This window comes from Bos javanicus, chromosome 11 (genome assembly GCF_032452875.1).
Source record: "Bos javanicus breed banteng chromosome 11, ARS-OSU_banteng_1.0, whole genome shotgun sequence".
Lineage (NCBI taxonomy): Eukaryota > Metazoa > Chordata > Mammalia > Artiodactyla > Bovidae > Bos > Bos javanicus.
Window position 1 is genome coordinate 74,217,459 of NC_083878.1, and position 18,409 is coordinate 74,235,867.

Sequence of the window (18,409 nt, forward strand, 5' to 3'; positions counted from 1 at the left end):
CGAGCTTCCACGCAGCGATTGCCGCCCGGTCCCGGAGCGTGGGGCCGCGGGGGCCTCTGCAACTCGCCCCCGCGCTCCTCCTCCTGCCCCCGCACTGGGTCGGGGTCCCGAGCGGAGCACCTCCCCCCGGCACCTCCCCTGCCCCCCACTCCCGCCCCAGCTCCTGACCCGCTCGCCGAGAGGGCGGCGACTGCTGGGAGGGAGGGGCGCCGCCCGCCTCCCGGGGCCTGGAGCGCGCGTGGCCCCGGAGCCGCCAGCGCCGCGCGGGGACTCACTGTGCAGCGCGCCCGGGCTCGGCTGGCTCCGCTCGGCGCGCGGGCGGGGCAGAGGATGCTGGCGGGCTTCCCCGGCCTCGGCCCGCGCTCCCGCCGCCAAGGGCCCCCCGTGCGCCCCTAGCCGCGCTGCCGCCGCCGCCACCGCGACCACTGCGGGGCCAGAGGGAGGGCGCCGGGCCCGCGAGCCGCAGCCCAAGAGGCTGGCGCCCCCGGATTTTCTAGCCGCCGCCTCCTCTTTTCTCCAGCGGCCGGGCGCCTGTGGATGCTGAAGGGCAGCCCTGCGCCTTTCCCGGCCTGACGGCGGGAGGGTCGCGCCCCGGCGAGGGGACCGGGGACCGCGGCGCTAGCGGGGCGGCGCGGCTCCGTGGAGAGCAGCCCCTGGGCGCGCCAAGCCCTCCTGTCCCCTCCCGCTGCACGCGTGACCCGGCCTCGCAGCCCGCGAGGGGACTGGCCCGGGCCACGCGGTTCTCGAGTTCCCTCACAGGTAAGCGCAGGGGCAGGGCCTGCCTTCCGGAACAGACAGTGCCCGGAGATGGGGAGCCCCAGGGGCAAAGGGCTGGCTGGGAAGGGAAGTAAACAGAGAAAGATTCAGGAATCCCCCAGGCTGGCGCTGGTTTCTTGGAGCATGTTTTATACTCACATTCTAAGACTTGGGCCTGGAGGCGACTTAGATGAGATCAGGGGGGTGCGAGAGACTGAGATGACACGGAGAGAGACCAGGGATGGTGGAGAGGTAGCCAGGCCCGTCCACAGCCGGAGACAGGAAGCAGAGTGTTTGGGTGGACAAGACTAAGTATGTGTGTGGTCGGGTGGTGGCCGTGAGCGTTGGGGTGGCGGGAGAAAGGCCTCGGTTTTGGAGCCTCTGGCAGCAAGGATTCTTCCCGGAGGGCTAGGGCAGGTCGTGGAGAAAGCTCGGGTAGGAAGGAAGAGGGGCTTCTACTCAGTGATGTCCTTTTAAGTTCCAGATGGTCAGCACTCCCTGGGCCCTGGAATCCCGCTCTGCGTTCCTGCCCGAAGTGGCCCCAGGTCTCCGAGAGTCCCGGTAGGTGGCCCGTGCCAGAGCGCTTCCTCTGCTCTACGGCCGGCTTCTCCGGAGCCAGTAGAAGCAGATATCAGCCAGGATGCCGAGGACCCAGGGCTTCTCCGAGCCCGAGTACTCCGCGGAGTACTCGGCCGAGTACTCTGTCAGCCTGCCTTCGGACCCTGACCGCGGGGTGGGCCGGACCCATGAAATCTCTGTCCGGAACTCGGGGTCGTGCCTCTGCTTGCCTCGCTTCATGCGGCTGACCTTCGTACCAGAGTCCTTGGAGAACCTGTACCAGACCTACTTCAAGAGGCAGCGCCACGAGACCCTGCTGGTGCTGGTGGTCTTCGCGGCCCTCTTCGACTGCTATGTGGTGGTCATGTGCGCTGTGGTCTTCTCTGGCGACAAGCTGGCCCCCCTGGCCGTGGCTGGGGTCGGGCTGGTGTTGGACATCATCCTTTTCGTGCTCTGCAAAAAGGGGCTGCTCCCCAACCGGGTCACTCGGAGAGTGGTGCCCTACCTGCTGTGGCTGCTGATATCAGCCCAGGTCTTCTCCTACCTGGGCCTGAACTTCTCCCGTGCCCACGCGGCCAGCGACACGGTGGGCTGGCAGGCCTTCTTCGTCTTCTCCTTCTTCATCACGCTGCCGCTCAGCCTCAGCCCCATTGTCATCATCTCCGTGGTCTCCTGCGTCGTGCACACACTCGTCTTGGGGGTCACTGTGGCCCAGCAGCAGCAGGATGGGCTGAAGGGAGTGCAGTTGCTGAGGGAGGTGAGTCCCGCCTTTTGACCCGGCCAGTGACTTCCCTCCCCAGCGGCTCTCAGCTGAGGGTACCTGTTTCGCACGGTGGGTGGTCTGGGGGTCTCATCTACGTGTGTAGGAAGGACCACCTCTCTCTCAACCCCTGGCTTCGCAGGAGCACTGGTCTGTGGCTTAAGGGATCAGAGGATTTCCGGACATTGGCCACTCTGTCAACCCACGCCCAGCCTGAGTGGGTGGCCGGAAGGGCCTGGGCCTGATCTCAAGTGAGGCAGCCTTGTCTTTGTCACTGACCCCTGCCGGGAAGGACTCTTGTGGGGAAGGAGGGCTCCCCTGGCTTCTGGCCTCTTAACTTGGCATTGAGTGGCTTCAGCAAGAGGCTGACTGTGTGGACTCAGTGTGCCTCTGCCCAGTGGGGACAGTGTTTGCCTGCCTAACGCTGCTGTTATCAAGATGAAAGGTTGTGGGTGACCTCAAAGAACAAGATGTGAAGGACTGTGTGGTTGTCACAGATCCCACTTCTGCTGCTGAGAGCTCAGGGTGCTTGAGCGCTCAGATGATGGAGTGGTGGTCTCCCCCCGGGAACTGTGGTGCGGGGATGCAGACGGGGACAGGGTAGCCAGCCACAGTGAGGGAGGGTCTGCTGGTTCTGGAGGAAGCCTTCTGCTGGAAGGGGCGGAAGTTTGGCTTCAACTTAATAGTCTGTGCTCCCCACTGGATGCCAAGACCCTGGGTAGGTGCTGAGGGGCTGTGGAGATATGATGCCTGGCCTTCAGAGCTGGGTCACCTATGGGGCGATGGGGGTTCCGTAGGGCTGAGAGTCTATGAATTCCACAGCTGTGTATCCTACTCGCTACTTTTTCCTCATTTTGTGTATGAGCCCAGAGATGGAGAGTGACCTCTCTCAGTCCACACAGCTAGGTATGGCAGTGGGTAGCTGCAATGTCCGTGTCCAGATTCCCATTTCAGGACTCTTCCTTCTATGTCACACCACCACCCCCATCTCAGCCAGAATCTCCTGGGATGTGGGGCTGAGTCTCCAAGGGCACAGCAGTGCTGGTGGTCGATGCAAGCACCCTGTGGGGCCGCCCCGTTGCCTCCCTCTTGGTTAGAGGAAAACACAGGTTTTTTCCTCTGTTTTAACTTTTCCCCCGGTTCTTGGACCAAGATTCTTCCTGTTTTCCCATTCTGGCTCATGCAGTCATCTCACAGAAGCTTTGTGCCTTGATTCTGCAGGGGCCCAGCCCTGGGCTGGTGTGCATGGATTCATGCAGGCACACTAGAAGGTCCCTTTTCCTCCCAAGGCCCTGTTCATAAAAGGGTGACAGCCTGCCATACCCCTAATGACTTCCAAGTTGGCGAACTTCAAGTTGTGCCCTTGCCAGCTGACGGTCCTGCTGGAAGCTATCTGGGCAAGAATGGTGAGAGGCATTCCTTTTGGGAATCAGTGAAAAGCACAGCTTGCGGGCAGATCGGTGGGCATAGCAGCCCTTGGGGCCTGGGATCAAACTCTGAACCCTTTCCTTTATCTAACCAGTCACTTCTAGCTCTTTCCTCTTTGCCGGGGTCCCTGGACTCCATGAATTTCCAGTATGCTTCGCTGCCTATGAAGGAGGCAAAGCAGACATTCTCCACATTGGAGCCCAGAGGGTGAATACTTGATTGCTGATGTCTTTGGGGCGCTAAGAAACAGAAACTCCAAAAGATTAGGAAACAGGAAAAAAAAAAGAGAGAGAAAATAAGTAAATCAAGAATAGCAGTTGTTAGCATCCCAGGAGAGCATGACCTTGACATGGAAGTAGTGCCTTGGATACAGCTTTGGGACTAGAAGGGGAGAGAGACGGGGCTCCCAAGGTCTGTTTGGGAGCCTGAGATAGAATGCAGGAGGCCCCAGCCTTCAGTGGGCTGTGTTCCAGAACTTTCTGAGTCACTTGTTTGGGACTAATATGACTTTTTGAAAAGGTGCCTGCATTCCCAGGCCCACCCACCAAAGTCTTAAGTCACAGGGGCCCTGCATTCAGTTTCTAGGAGCACGATGGAGCCCTGAGGGGGCCCCCTGCGGCCCCCTGCTGCTGTGGGGAGAACACCTGGACACCTCCCCCTAACAGCCTTGGGATGAAGCTCACCTGCCTGCTGCTCCCCTGGGCCCCTGAAGCCCCCCGGGATGGGGTGCCAGCATAGAAGAGGGCAGGGCTGGAGGACAGGGATATGAGGACCAGGCAGCCAGAACCCCTTCCCCCCGACAGTCCGAGTAACACCGGGCGCTTCCTTGCGTCACTTTCTCCTGCCCACAGACTCCTTTTGCTTTGTCTTCTGCCATCACCTGTTGGCTCCAGCCAGGGACTCTCTCCTGGGTTGGTGGGGGGTGAACTCAGTTTCGCAGTTAGAAGTAGATACTGGGTTTCTGGGGCTTTGTGAGTGCCAGCAGCACCAAAGGAATGTTCCCAATGCCTGAGTGTGCTTCCTCTGGCCCTTCATCCCCACAAACCCGTACTTGAGTCTGGGGTGGGAGGAGATAGAAGGACATGGGGCCTTGGAGTAGCCTGAAGTATCAGAGGCAAGCCACCCAGCCTACCCTGCCTGGCTCTTCTCATGGAGGCAGGCTGGTTGGGGATCCGGCAGGAAGAGCAGGTGGAGTCAGGGGCTGTGGGATGGGGTGACACTGGGGCTTCATTTATTAGTGGGTGAGTGGCTTTGACTGAGCAACAAGTATGGGCCTTGCAGCTTGCAGGTCTGGGACTGAAGAGAGTCAGATAATGATGTCAGAGGCTGTGGTGAAGGAGAGCACAGTGTGGGGCTGGGGAGGGAGAAGCAAACTGGCTTTCCCCACATCCCTCCCCTTGCCTGGGTCCTGGCCCAGCTTGCCTTTTACTGCCCCATCTGTGAGCTGACGAAGCAGAGAAGGGGTCAAGGGCAGGGCCAGGCAGCTGCTGATGGGTGAGAACGAAGGGGAAGATGGGGCAGGAAGAAGATGCAGCCAAGATGGGGAACATTCCTGTGGCCAGTGGCTGCTCCCAAGGCCCTCACATGTGGCCGCAGACATCTGTTAGCTTCTGAGAGGGTCCTTAAAAAATGAGTCTGGCAAATTAGGGGTGAGGAACCCCTGAGAAATATTTTACAGCTTTATTTCCTAGCAAAGAGGCTATTCAGGAGCAAAACTCTCTCATGGAATTAATAGCCTGTTAAGACCTTTATTCACAAATTAGAGCATGATGGAGCCGTGGATGTGTGATTCCTTTCACACCTACAAATTACATAGCAGATCATCCACCTAGTGAATGCGCATTTGGCTCTGGGAGGCTGGAGGGAGCTCATGCTGCAGATGTCCTGTGTATAGGCTGGAACTCAGGTTCACACGCATCATCTCAACTGATCTTGGGTGTTACTGGCTCCATTTTACAGATGAGAAAAGTGAGGCTTGGGAGGATGAGAGAAGGGAGGAGGACTGGTAACTAGGGAGGGATCACTGGTTGGGAGGGGATGAAGGGTGAGGGGCAGGGGGCATCCCTGAAAGCCTCTTTTTCTCTGCGACCTCTTTCCTGCATCCTTGGCTGTCCCCTGATGCCTTTGCTATAAGCAGCGTTGAAGAACAGGGCCAAGAGGCGGGAGGCCATAAAATATCACAGGGAGCACCCCTCTGTTTCCCCCTGGGAATTGGATGTAAAGAGGGGAGAAGCCTGTGACAGAATGTTCCTGGTGGAGGCGTGGCCAGGAGTTCATGAGAAGTGAGTGCAGGGAGCAGGAACAGGAGCTGGATGGGGATGTGAACGGACATAGCCTGGGGCTTGCAGCCTCAGAGATAGGTGTGTGTGTCTATGTGTGTGTGTGTGTAGGTTTGTGTGTGTGTCAGACAGACAGGTATCTGTGTGTGTGTGAGTGACAGACAGACAGACTGGGAGTGGGCAACAGCAACCCAGCTCTTGGCTCCTTGCAGCAGTCGAGAGGTGTGTGTGTGTGTGCGCGTGCGTGTGTGTGTGTGTGTGAGTGACAGACAGGTATGTGTGAGTGACAGACAGACAGACAGACTGGGAGTAGGTCTCTTGTCCCATTGGCCCTGGGCTCTGCCCCCATCCCAAGTGGGACAGATGGCTCATCCTCCACAAGTGTCTATTCAGGCATCATGTAGGAACTGGAATACCAAGGAAACACATAGGACGGGACCGGGAGGCCACTGAACCCAACTGCCTGGGGAAAAGAATGGTTAGTTATTGAACATGTAACAGCTTTGCAGAAAGTTTCCTCTCAGTCCCTTCCCCTGGCTGCATTTTTCTGGGGCCTTTTCCTATCCTTAAAGAAAGAAAGTGAAGATGCTCAGTCATGTCTGACTCTTTGCAACCCCATGGACTGTAGCCTGCCAGGCTCCTCTGTCCATGGGATTTCCCAGGCAAGAATACTGGAGTGGGTTGCCATTTCCTCCTCTAAGGGATCCAACCTGAGTCTCCTGCATCGGCAGGTGGGTTTTTTTACCCCTGAGCCACCTGGGAAGCCCCAATTGGGTCCTCCAACCCTGAATAAACACTTGGCCACCCCTCTCCGACCTGTGCCCTCATGAACACATGCACTCGTGATCTACTTCCGTGGGTACCATCCTGACCGACACTCAGATTTTGAACTCAAAGATAACCCCCAGGTACAGACCCAGTGAACCTGGGGGATGGACAGGGTATTCACGTTTACTGAGCTCTTGCAGTGTTTCAGTTGAGCATATTCCAGCAAGAGGCAGATCGTATTTTTGCGTTACAGATGAGGACACTGAAATATGTGAGTGAAATGGCTCATCCAGGGCTACATAGCAAGCGGAGGAGCAGGATATGAACCTGGCCAGTGGAATTCCAGAGTTCCTTCTCTTCTGCCATCATAAAAGAACCCCTTAGATCTTCCCCGAGAATCTGTTGAGATACAGTTCCAACAGGATGGGGTCCTCAGTTTCTTCACCCACAAGTATCAGAAGGAGCAATGCAGAGGATGAGGAGGTGTTTCTGGGGGCAGACATATTGCTGCTTATGGAGAGGCCGAGCTGTCTGGGCGTTGCAGCCGATAGTCTGTATACACCTTCCTGGCTGGAGGAGGCATTGTTCTATTACAGGACCTTATATAACCCATGTCTATAATCATGACCCCCACTTCAAGAAAACATTAGGTTACATTTAGTGTAAAGTCTAATACTGCATTCTAAAAACATTTTTTATCAGAAATGGATAAGAACAAGTTTGGATGAATAAGGATTACATTTTGGCTCTCTAGAAAGTTCACTAATGTGGGGTTGCCTGTTTCTCAGTGGCCTTACTATACATGTCAGTAAAGAATCTGCCTGCAATGCAGGAGACCTGAGTTCAATTCCTAGGTCTGGAGGATCCCCTGGAGAAGGAAATGGCAACCCATTCCAGCCTGGAGAATCCCATGGACAGAGGAGCCTGGCAGGCCATAGTCCATGAGGTCACAAGAATCAGACATGACTTTGCGACTAACCCCCACCACCATCCCTTCATTTACTCTGTGTTTCAGTTATCCGTGGTTATATAACATAACCTCAAACTTAGTGCCTTAAAACAGTAACAGTTTATTTAATCTCATGATTCTCTGTGCTCAGCTGGGTGCTGCCCTGCTTCCCATGCACTGGGCAAGGCCACTCACTTGGCTGCCTGGACTGTTTCTTTCAGCAGCAGCGTTCAGCTGACAGCTATGCTGGCAGAGCCTAACAAGGTCTTACACACATGCCTGGAGCCTTGGAGCTTCTCTAAGTGACCCTTCCAAGTGGTTAGCTTGGGCTTCTTCACAGCATGATGGTAGTTATCAGAGATTTTAAAGGCTAGACCCATCACTATTGGTCAAAGCAAGTCACAAGGGGTAACCCAGGTGCAGGAAAAGGGGAAATTGGTTCTACCCCTTGATGTGAGAGTGATATGTACATATGAGGAAGGAAGGAATGGAGGGCCGCCGTCTTCTGAGGCTTTTTACTAAACCAGGGGGTGCATGAGGGATGTTGGGGGAAAGAGATGAAGAAAGCCATGAGTCTGGGTGGGGTACCTTAGGATGCTTCAGAAGTTAGAAGTGTGGTCTGCAGTATAGTTATTTCTCTGTATCCGTGGATGTGAAACTTACACATACGGAGAGCAGACTGTCTTCGTTGTACTGTGCCACTTTATGTTAATATATGGCCTTGTTATTCGTGACAGTCCCTGGAACCAGTCTTCTGCAGATACTGTATATAACTTTTTGAAGGTATTGATTCTCTATGAGACCCAACACATCATTTCTAAGATACTCAAAGTTAAAAACTGCCTTGCATATGAAAAGATGATAGCTCATGGTTCGTCTGCCTGGGATTTGCCTTATGTTCTGAAAAAGAATTTGTTCTCTTTTTCAAACACACATACTCGCCCTGTCCAGGGCACTGTCCGGGGTGGAGGAGGGCACACTGCCTCCAGTCACGACCCCAGCACCAATCCTGGCCCTTTCTCTCCACATATCAGCTAGATGGGCAGCCTGGTTTGTATTCTTTCTCAGGAGGTGGAAATTTGCTTGTGCGCATCCATCAGAAACACGTCCAGTTTGTCTCTCTTAGCAGATTGTCATTTACCCCAGGGAGAGTAAGGCCATTAGTACAGCCCCTTGTGGTGCCTTGGTCCTGACTCTCCCTCTATACATGTGTGTTGAATAAATACATTCCTGCTTTGCTTTTATCTTTATTTCATTCCTCATCAACTCTGAGAGTTTGGTAAATATTTGGTTAGATCCAGGCTAGGGAAACGTTCTGATGTTAATTTAAGTGATTTGAAAATGACATTTTTAAAGCAAGACTTATAACTCTTCAGGAGTGCTAGTCTGTACTTCCTTACCACTTGTTAATAATTTTTTTTTTCTTGTCTAGGGAAAAAGCAGCAATAGAAAAGGGTTTTAGGGGCCCAGAAAATGAGTCATTGATATCCTGTTGGCCTAGATCTAATCTTGACCTTGGGCAAAAATGATTTGCATAAGATCGTGTAGAAGAATGAATGAGCAGAGTTGGAGCTCTCACCATCCCAGCCCACCTTCCTGCTAGTTCCTCTAGTCTGAAGAGAAACTATATTTCCTGTGTCACTTACCAAGCATCATTCTAGGCAGGAGTATACAAAGAATGAGTGAAAGTCATCCCTTGGCATCAGGGAGCTCCCAGGTTGTGGTATAAGTCTGTTAGTGAAAGAGACCCTGCCTCAGGAAACAGAGAAAGGCTTCCTAAGAGCTCACTGTTGAGCTGGGTTTTGAAGGATAAGTAGGAGTTTACCAGGGGGAGCAGCGGGAACAGGGCTTTCTGATCAGAGTCATAGGAGATTCTAACTTGCTTTGGATTGGTGAGAATTCTGTGTGACAGGAGCAGGAGTGGGTGGCAGGAGCTAGAGATACAGGTATGGAGAAGCTAAGCAGTGGAAGGGCTAAGGAATTTGGGCTTTATTCCTCTAATGATGAGGCTTCATGGAAGGAATTTTGGCTTTTTCCTCTAATGATGAGGCTTCATTGAAGACGGAGACAGACAGGATCTGATTTGTATTTAATAGAATCCTTCTGGTGGACTTGAGTAAGGTTGAAACTGTTTAGGAGGCTATTAAAGTAGTCCAGGCATGATACCATGAAGGCCACTCACCAAGATGGAATCAGAGGATGGAGAAGATGAGTTCAGGCTCAAGTGCCTGTGGGATATCCAGGTGGAACTATCAGATTATTCAGTGGATCATTATTGAACACCTTCTGTATACCAGGCCCTGGGCTTAAGATCTGGCGCTTAGAAGAGAGGTCATGGGTTCTAGATTTGGGGATCATCAGCCTTTAAGTGGTACCCAAAACCATAGGGAGGATGAGGGGTTGCCTAAGGACAGTGTGTAGAATCAGAAAGGAAGAGGGCTTAGGACCAAACACTAGGAAGCAGCCTTGTTGGGGGACAGTCCCCCACATGGAACACCCATGCCCAGTGTTCTTTTGCATTGGGGAAGCTTTAGACAAGCCATGGTGAAGTAGGGCTGGGATGTCAGGTGGGGGACTGCTCACGGGAGTGTTTGTCACCTGTTGGGGATGGGGGATAGGTCTGTAAGGGCACTTTATAAATTGTAAAGCACCTTGAGAATGCTAGCTGTTTATTTCTTTATTGAACCTAATCTTGACAGACCATCTCTGATCTTTGATCTATGAATGAATCAGACCAGGTTTATTCATCATCATTTTCCTCATCACTCTTCTGTGTAACCAACTGGCTCTTTCCCCCTCCTTGTGAAAGGATTATTTTAAGGAGTGTTTTTAATTATAAAATGCCGTCTAATATTGCAGAAACTTTGGAAAGGAGAGAAATTTATTGCAATCCTATAATAATGAATTTTTTGTGTGTGTCTTTCTCGTCCTTCCTTTCTAGAAATTTTTACAAAGCTGTATGCATTACTCTCTACTTAGTCAGCTTTATAGCACAGACTTTTTTCTGTTTTAAATTAGTGTTTACAATCATCATTTTTAATGGCTGCATAATATGATGTCGGCTAAATGTACCATAATTAATTCAACTGTTCCTTTTCTGTAGGACATTTGGTTACTCTTACTTTATTAATTTTATTTATTTATCATCTCATTTTCATTTGATTATTATTATTATTATGTATATGTAATACCAGCAGGCCCGGTGCCTCTCTCCTTTCCCCTCCTGGCTGTTTTGTGTCTGATGTGTCTTCCTTCCTCGGATTACATTTTCAGCCGTTGCTTCCAGCAGAATTCCTCTTTGTGGTTCCTAAGAAGTTTGCTTTGAATAATGATGAAACCTTTTCCTGTTCCTCTCTTCAAGAGCCCTTTCTTTGCTGTAAACAAGCTGTAAACATAAAAGAAAAGGACACGTTTCAGAAGAAATCCCATACCACGCTTTACCCCATTCGAAATCCCAGTGTGTGCAGACTGGATTTGAACGCTTGCAAGATTCCGTGGTTGTGGGTTGTTGCTCCCATGTCCTTTGAGGACTGGTCCCCATGAAATGGGGCCAGCTGAGTCAGAGCTGGCAGTGTAAGGCTGGGAGCTGCCTGCCCAGGCCAGGGATGGGCTCAGGGCTGCCCCTGGAGCCCCCAGAAGGCTGAGTTTTTCACCCAAGGGGGCTGGGCAGTGGGGAATTGATCCCCATGGGCCACATTCTTAAGAGACTGACCAATAAACCCAAGGCTAAGTCACCAACCTGCTGATGGTAGGTGGACCTTACCATTCTCGAAGGATGGTAACACCCTGTCTGGTACAAGTTTACTACCAATTCCTAAGAAACCAGATCAGTCACTTCCTGAAGGGGAATCTGAGCAAGGAGCATTGCCAGGTGCTGAAGTGGATCATCCTCCCAGGCTGGGGCTGGGAGTCCCCCTGCTACCCCCTGGGGCCCGTTTCCCAGTAATGGGCGATGCTGTCAGCTAGACGCAGCCTCCCCCAGATTGCAAGAAAAGTGCCACAATTTCTCACTCGTCAGCTCTCTGTTTTCTAAACTCCTACACGTGATTACAGCTCACCTTTCATTGTGCTGCATCAAGCACTCTGGAAAACAGAGGAGTCCCCCCTTCCCTAAACTGGGGCCACAGTTGTTACATGGCCTGTCTCTGGGACAGATCTGGGACGTTGCCCCTTTATGTCAGTAAAGGGTCCTACGTAGGATGGTTACTTTAGCTGAGCCACCATTTTTCTTGTTGTTGTCTAAGAAACGAAATGCATACTTTGCAGATGAAGTTCCCTATGAGGACAAAAAATTCTGCACTTTGTAAAAAATAAATAAATAAATATACTTGTTTGGCTGTGCCAGGCCTTAGCTGTGGCATAAGGGTCTTTAATTGTGGCATGTGGGGTCTAGTTCCTTGACCAGGGATCGAGCCTGGGCCCAATGCATTGGGAGTGCAGAGTCACAGTCACTAGACCACCAGGGTAGTCCCAAGAATTCTGTACTTTTGATGCAAGGCTGTTTGTTTGCATCACGGCCACGGCCTTTCACTTAATATCTTTTTTCTTTATTCCCTCTTTTTGGAGGATCAATTAAGAGTAGCAGCAGGTGAGAGACACCGTGAAGGAAGTCTCTGGAATGATTTAGACTGGAGGAATGTCAAATGTGTTCTTCCTTTTAGTTGAATGCTTGAGATTTCAATGTGAAGCTTGTTTACTTCCATTATTGCGAATAAGGGAGCTGTGGGTGCCCACTGCTCCTGGGTGGCTTCATTTTGTTCATTTTCATGCCCACCTCACAACACTCATCGCTGGATTTAGGGGTAGAAGAGATCATGGAGCTTGCAGTTCAATTTACAGAGATAACAAAGTGCCCAGAATCAGAGAGTGAAGATGGAGCATGGCTGGTGTCAGGTCCAAAAGCAGGGACAGTCCTTTAACCTGGAGAGATCGACACAGGTGCTTGGTCAGTTGATGCCAAAAGTTAAATGATTTGACAGTGGGCATACAGCTGTGTGTCAGAACAAAGAGAATTTTACTGTATGTGAAAAAAAGGGAGTAAAAATGAAAGCTAGATGGTGGTAAGCATTGGTGATCACCAGATGACCTTGATGCATTTTGTGTGTGTAAGAGCCACAATGCCCTAGATACTGTGGGGCAAGAAGGGGGTTGGATGGGGCGCAAAAGAACCTTCTGGGGGTGATGGAGGCTTTCCCTGTGGTGACTGTGGATGTAGTCACACAGTTGTGTGAATTCGTCAACACTCATCAAAGTAACATTATATTATTATTATTTGGCTGTGCCACATGGCTTGCGAGATCTTAGTTACCTGACCAGGAATGGAACTCGGGGCCCCTGCAGTGAAAGCACAGAGTCCTAATCACTACATGGATGGCTAGGGAATATACATTTTACATGGGTGCTTTTTACTGTATGCAAACTTTAACTCCACAAAGTAGATTTTTAAAAGTCAGTAGAATCCAGCAATCACAAAAAAGCTGCACGTAAATATAAACATTTATATGCATTTAAAGTAGCTTATTTCAGCTGAAAACATCCAGCTACTCGTCTTTTGTGGAAAGGAAAGATCATCGCCTCTGGGTGTCCTTTTTGGTATTCCTTGTGACCTTCTGTAGGTAAGATGTGACCTCTGTAATTTCTAGTTTCCTTAAAGTGGAGAGAGGGTTAAAAGTCACTTGAAAATAATCTAGGGACTGAATCTTAGATCTTTATGACTTTCATTTTGGCTAAATTTTACTGTTGTCTTGCCCACTTCTAATTCAGCAGCAGTTTCTGTTAGTTACTCACATTTATTCAGAAATTTCCAAAATTCTCATTTTACTTTTCTTAGAAATAACAACTGTCTGTTGTTCATACTGATATTTTATTTGTTTAGGTTCTTAATTACATTATGGGCTTCCCTCATAGCTTAGTCAGTAAAGAACCTGCCTGTAATGCAGGAGACCTGGGTTTGATTCCTGGGTTGGGAAGATCCCCTGGAGAAGGAAATGGCAATCCACTCTAGTGTTCTTGCTTGGAAAATCCCATGGACAGGGGAGTCTGGCGGATTTAGCCTGGCGGGCTACAGTCCATGGGGTCGCAAGAGTCGGACACGACTTAGCAACTAAACTACCACCACCAGCAGAAACTGGAGCAGATGTGCAGGAAAGTTCTAGAGAGGTCCTGCCAGCTGTGCACATAAGGTTGGCAGGTTTTGTGGGAGTGGGTGGACTTGACTAATCCGGAACATGGGTTTGGAGGACTTTAGTGCCATTCTGTGTTCCTGGCCCTCCTGCTGGAGCCCCATCCTGCCCCTCTAAGCATCTGGTCCTGCTTCTGGTTTATCCAGGGGAAGGAACTCACGTCTACCTTTCATTCTCTACCCAGTCGCCTTCCCGGTATTTGGATTCAGCCATCTTGCTCTCTTTCAGTCTCCTCTTCAGCCTAACCCATTGCACTTTTTCATGAAGCCCTCAGGTGACATGGTTTCTGGGCCTTACATCATCCTCGCACTTTCTTTGGCTGCAAACTGAGACGTGGTGCCTTTTCCCGTCTTAGACACATTTTCCCCTGGCTGCTCTCAGAACCCTGCCCATCCTGCCTTGTTGCAGGACACAAATGCTAGAGGTGTAAAGACCGCAGCTGGAATTTGAGGTTTGGTGGGGAGGGTGGTCTCCACTCATGGAAATTTAGATGTTGTTCAGTTGCTCAGTCGTGTCTGACTCTTTGTGACCCCATGGACTGCAGCACCCCAGGCTTCCCTGTCCTTCACGATCTCCTGGTTTGCTCAAACTCATGTCCACTGAGTCGATGATGCCATCCAACCATCTCATCCTCTGTCACCCCCCTTCTCCTCCTGCCCTGAATCTTTCCCAGCATCAGGCTCTTTTCCAATGAGGTCTTAATGAAAGAATTAGTGTCTACGTGAAAATGGAAGGTAATCTAGAGAAACCCACTACTGCTTAGGTGGTAGGATAGCTCCCCAGAGACTGACAGAATGTCCCTGACCTGGCAGGATGTGCTATTTAAGGGAGTGGGGGCAGCAGAGGAGTTGGTCCCAGGGACCATTCACTGAAACTGCAGCCTGGGGCTGGAGGTGTGTTTGCCTCCCTGGGCTGTCCTCTGACCTGGGCCATGTCCCTCTGCAGCCTACATGCCCCTTATGCCTTTCCCTTCCCCACAGTTTCTGTGTTCCTGTTGCCCTGCCAGAGCAATAAAGACCAGCACGCTTATCAAGTTACCCAGAGTCTGACCCATCCTCTTCTCTGTCTGCCCTCTTCCTTTCCTACAGAGATGCTGTCTGCTTAGGAAGTCTAATTGCATGTGTGTGCCTATTGATGGGCATCTGTTGTCCTTCTGTCTGCTAATTTATCTCTTCACTCGGCCAACATGTATGGTTCTGGACACATGTTTGCACAGGTTCCTGGGGACACAGACCCAGTACCCTCAGGTCCTGCCTACAAGTGAGCTTGGTTTATTTATTTTCTTAAAAAAATAATCATTGTCTGAATATGGGCCCGGCACAGAGCAATCCCTCCAGCATTGTTGAATGTTGTTGCATGAATTATGAGTAAGTTGAATCATATGAAATAACCAATATCCAACCATTTTCAACATGCAAGCAATGGCAATTTCATTTCATATGGTTCTGTTTAATATAAAAGTAACAAATGTGCTCACTGGGGAAAGCCTCAGTTCAATTCAGTCAGTTCAGTTGCTCAGTCATGTCCAACTCTTTGCAATCCCATGGACTGCAGCATGTCAGGCCTCCCTGTCCATCACCAACTCCCAGAGTTTACTCAAAACCCATTTCCATTAAGTCGGTGATGCCATCCAACCATCTCATCCTCTGTCATCCCCTTCTCCTCCTGCCTTCAAACTTTCCCAGTGTCAGGGTCTTTTTACATGAATCAGTTCTTCACATCAGGTGGCCAAAGTATTGGAATTTCAGCTTCAGCATCAGTCTTTCCAATGAATATTCAGGACTGATTTCCTTTAGGATGGACTGGTTGGATCTCCTTGCAGTCCAAGGGACTCTCAAGAGTCTTTTCCAACATCACAGTTCAAAAGCATCAATTCTTTGGTGCCTAGCTTTCTTTATAGTCTAGCTCTCACATCCATACATGACTACTGGAAAAACCATAGCTTTGACTAGACGGACCTCTGTTGGCAAAGTAATGTCTCTGCTTTTGCCTGGAAAATACTAAATAGTATGGGGAAATACTATCCATAGTATTATCCTTCAAGAATACCTGCTGTTAACATTAGGTCCCTTTTTACAGATAGAGGTGATAATTAATTTTTTCTTCTATACCATGTGTTGTTCTTATTGTAAGAAATATTAATATTTCATGCATGCGTGCTAAGTTGCTTCAGTCATGTCTGACACTTGCGACCCTACAGACTGTAGCCTGCCAGTCTCCTCTGTCCCAGGGAGTCTCCAGGCAAGAATACTGGAGTGGTTTGCCATTTCCTCCTCCAGGGGATCTTCCCAACCCAAGGATCGAACCCATGTCTGTTACATCTCTTGTATTGGCCGGCAGGTTCAACTCAGGCAGAAATATAAACATAAAAATGAAGCCCCCCTTTCCTCTGCCGCTCCCCTCACCATAGGCAACAATTGCCAAGTGTGTGGTATGCATACATCCAGACAGTTTTCTTTGAATTTGCACGTGTGTGTGATATATACACATTTGAGATTGAGAGGTTATTTATGTAAGTTTATGCAAATCAATGAAGCAAACCTCTCAGTGCTAATATCCACACGTTCCTTTGTAGTAGCTGGTGCCCCGCCTGGAGGTGGTCACATGTCCTTGGTGATCTGTAGCCCTTCCCTCCTTCAGCCAGGAGCACCCCCCAGTGGGGTCCGTGCTGGTGGCCTCTCGTGGGCACCTGTGGCCACTCCTTGAGCTGATGGAGAGTCATAGTATCCACATACCCGCCAAGTGCTGACATCCCTTGTGTTTCTGATTTTGTCTGTTTCATCGTTGTCTTGTCAGTGAACAGGAGTTGAGTTGAAACTCTGCCCTGCTGTGGGTCTCGGGAAAGCCACTTGATGTCATTGAGCTTGGTCTTCTCCTCAGTGAGTGAGGAGAATAGAGGACAGGAACCCAGTAAGCAGGAGCCAGACGTGGGGCCAGATGCCAGGGTTCCATGTCTGGTTCTGTCTCTTCCAGCTCCGAGAGCTTGGTCAGGTTGCTTAGTCCGCTCTGTGCCTTCATTACTAAAGCTCTGAATGATATAATAAAGCTCCTGGAATAGTACTTGACTTGTGCGTTTGCCATGCTGGTGATGATGATGTCCCAGCTCCTCCAGGGTTGTGGTGAAGGCTGTAATGAGAGGATGAGTGGACACACTTTGTAAACCACAAAACCCCGTTCAGATGCAAGTGTTACTATGATTACATGCTTATCTGTCACTAGTACAACCCCAAAGTTTCCCTGCTGGAAGGTGGCACACTGCATTTCGCTTGAGTGGTATTTACAAATCGGGAGGAGTTGGGATTTGCACCTAAGAGGATCTCATTCCTGTGTTTGCGCTCCCCTGTGCCCACACTGCTTCTGCCAGGAGGGGTGGCCTCTGAGTTATTACTGAGTGTTTCCAGAGAGGATGCGGGGGCCCAGAGGGGAAGTGACTTGCCTGAGGCCCCACAGAGAGACAGTCTCAGTGCCTCTGTCTGTAGCCTCGGCCTCCAGGCCCCCAGGCCAGCACTGTGCTCCACCGTGGCCACCACGTGATGGGGCACAGACCCGCGATGGGAACAGGAAACAAAAAGGAGTTCATGAGTAGTTTGTGTGGCTCTGATTCAGGAACTTACTGTGGAGATGGCAGCTTCAAAGGGCTGTGGGTGGGAATGGTTGGTGGTGTTGGAGGCAGGTGACATTGCAGTAACGGAGTGAAAAGCGAGTGAGGGGCCAGTGGGGCGTTAGGAGGAGTTTGTTTAGAGAGGAGACTGTTGGGCCTGTGGTTGTGTGGGGAGAATGATGAGAATGGGAGGCGGAGATGAAAAGGGGGCAGGTCACCTGGTGTGGGCGTGTTTGACGGGATGCTGTGGCGTTCTGGGCCCCTGAAAGAATTTCCAGTGAAAAATTGGGATGGCCTCAGGCTTCATGTCTTTTGCTGGTGAGCCGCTTTTGGTTGCTTGATTCATTTTGCTTTAGTTCTTCTAATTTGGGGAATTCTGTTTGCTTTCTTGGGGCCTTGGCAAGGATTCTCTCCTCAGAGACCTGGATCCAAGAGCTGAGTGGTTTCCTGGAACATGATTGCCTCCTCCTGCTCCCTTGACTTTATAAGAAGGAAGTTGGAAGCTGGAATGGGATTTTTTCCAGCTCTTGAGCGGCTACATTGAGAGACTGGTCTGAGAGTGAAGATCCTTGGAGGATATTTCCTCTGGCTCAGGATAATTGACTTAATCTTCTGTGTGTCTCATTTTTCCCTTTGGAAAATAGAGAGATGCTGCCTGACTCACTTCTTCCTAAAATACTGTGTGCTCAACTTCTCTCTCTGGAAAGTCTCGCTTAGGTGCATTTTGACATAATGTCACTCTTAACTCCCATCACTGAGTCCAGAGCCTTTCTTTCTTTGGGGGCTGAGGGTGGGACTCATCCCACATTGACTGAGAGTATGCCCTCAAGTTCTCAGGGAGTCGCTATGACAGACGGCCTGTGAGAGTATAGAGAAAAGGCATCATTCTGCCTTAGTTGGGAAAGGTCTCTTAGAGGAGGCAGTACTGAACTGTGCCTTGAGGGGAGAGATATATTTTGAGCCCTGGATTGGTAGGGGGCAGAGACAGTTGCTGGTGGGCAGTGGTCTGGGGTTGAACACACACACACACACACACACACACACAACTTTGACTGCAGAATTGGGTGTATGAGACAGATGAGTCTGGAAGGTAGTTTGGGATCTCAAATGGGTGACCCAGAAAGCTAT

General features: G+C 50.6%; 1 protein-coding gene across 2 annotated transcripts in view; it reads left to right on the forward strand.

The window, feature by feature from the left end:
* Positions 1 to 284: 284 nt before the first annotated feature.
* ADCY3 (adenylate cyclase 3) overlaps positions 285 to 18,409 on the forward strand; it is an 84,300-nt gene continuing 66,175 nt past the window's right edge. For both annotated transcript variants that reach the window (XM_061433140.1, XM_061433141.1), the window contains exons 1-2: positions 285 to 759; positions 1,235 to 2,071. In XM_061433140.1, coding sequence (XP_061289124.1) covers positions 1,397 to 2,071 — 675 coding nt within the window. In that variant the 5' untranslated portion in view covers positions 285 to 759; positions 1,235 to 1,396. The remainder of the gene's footprint in view (positions 760 to 1,234; positions 2,072 to 18,409) is intronic.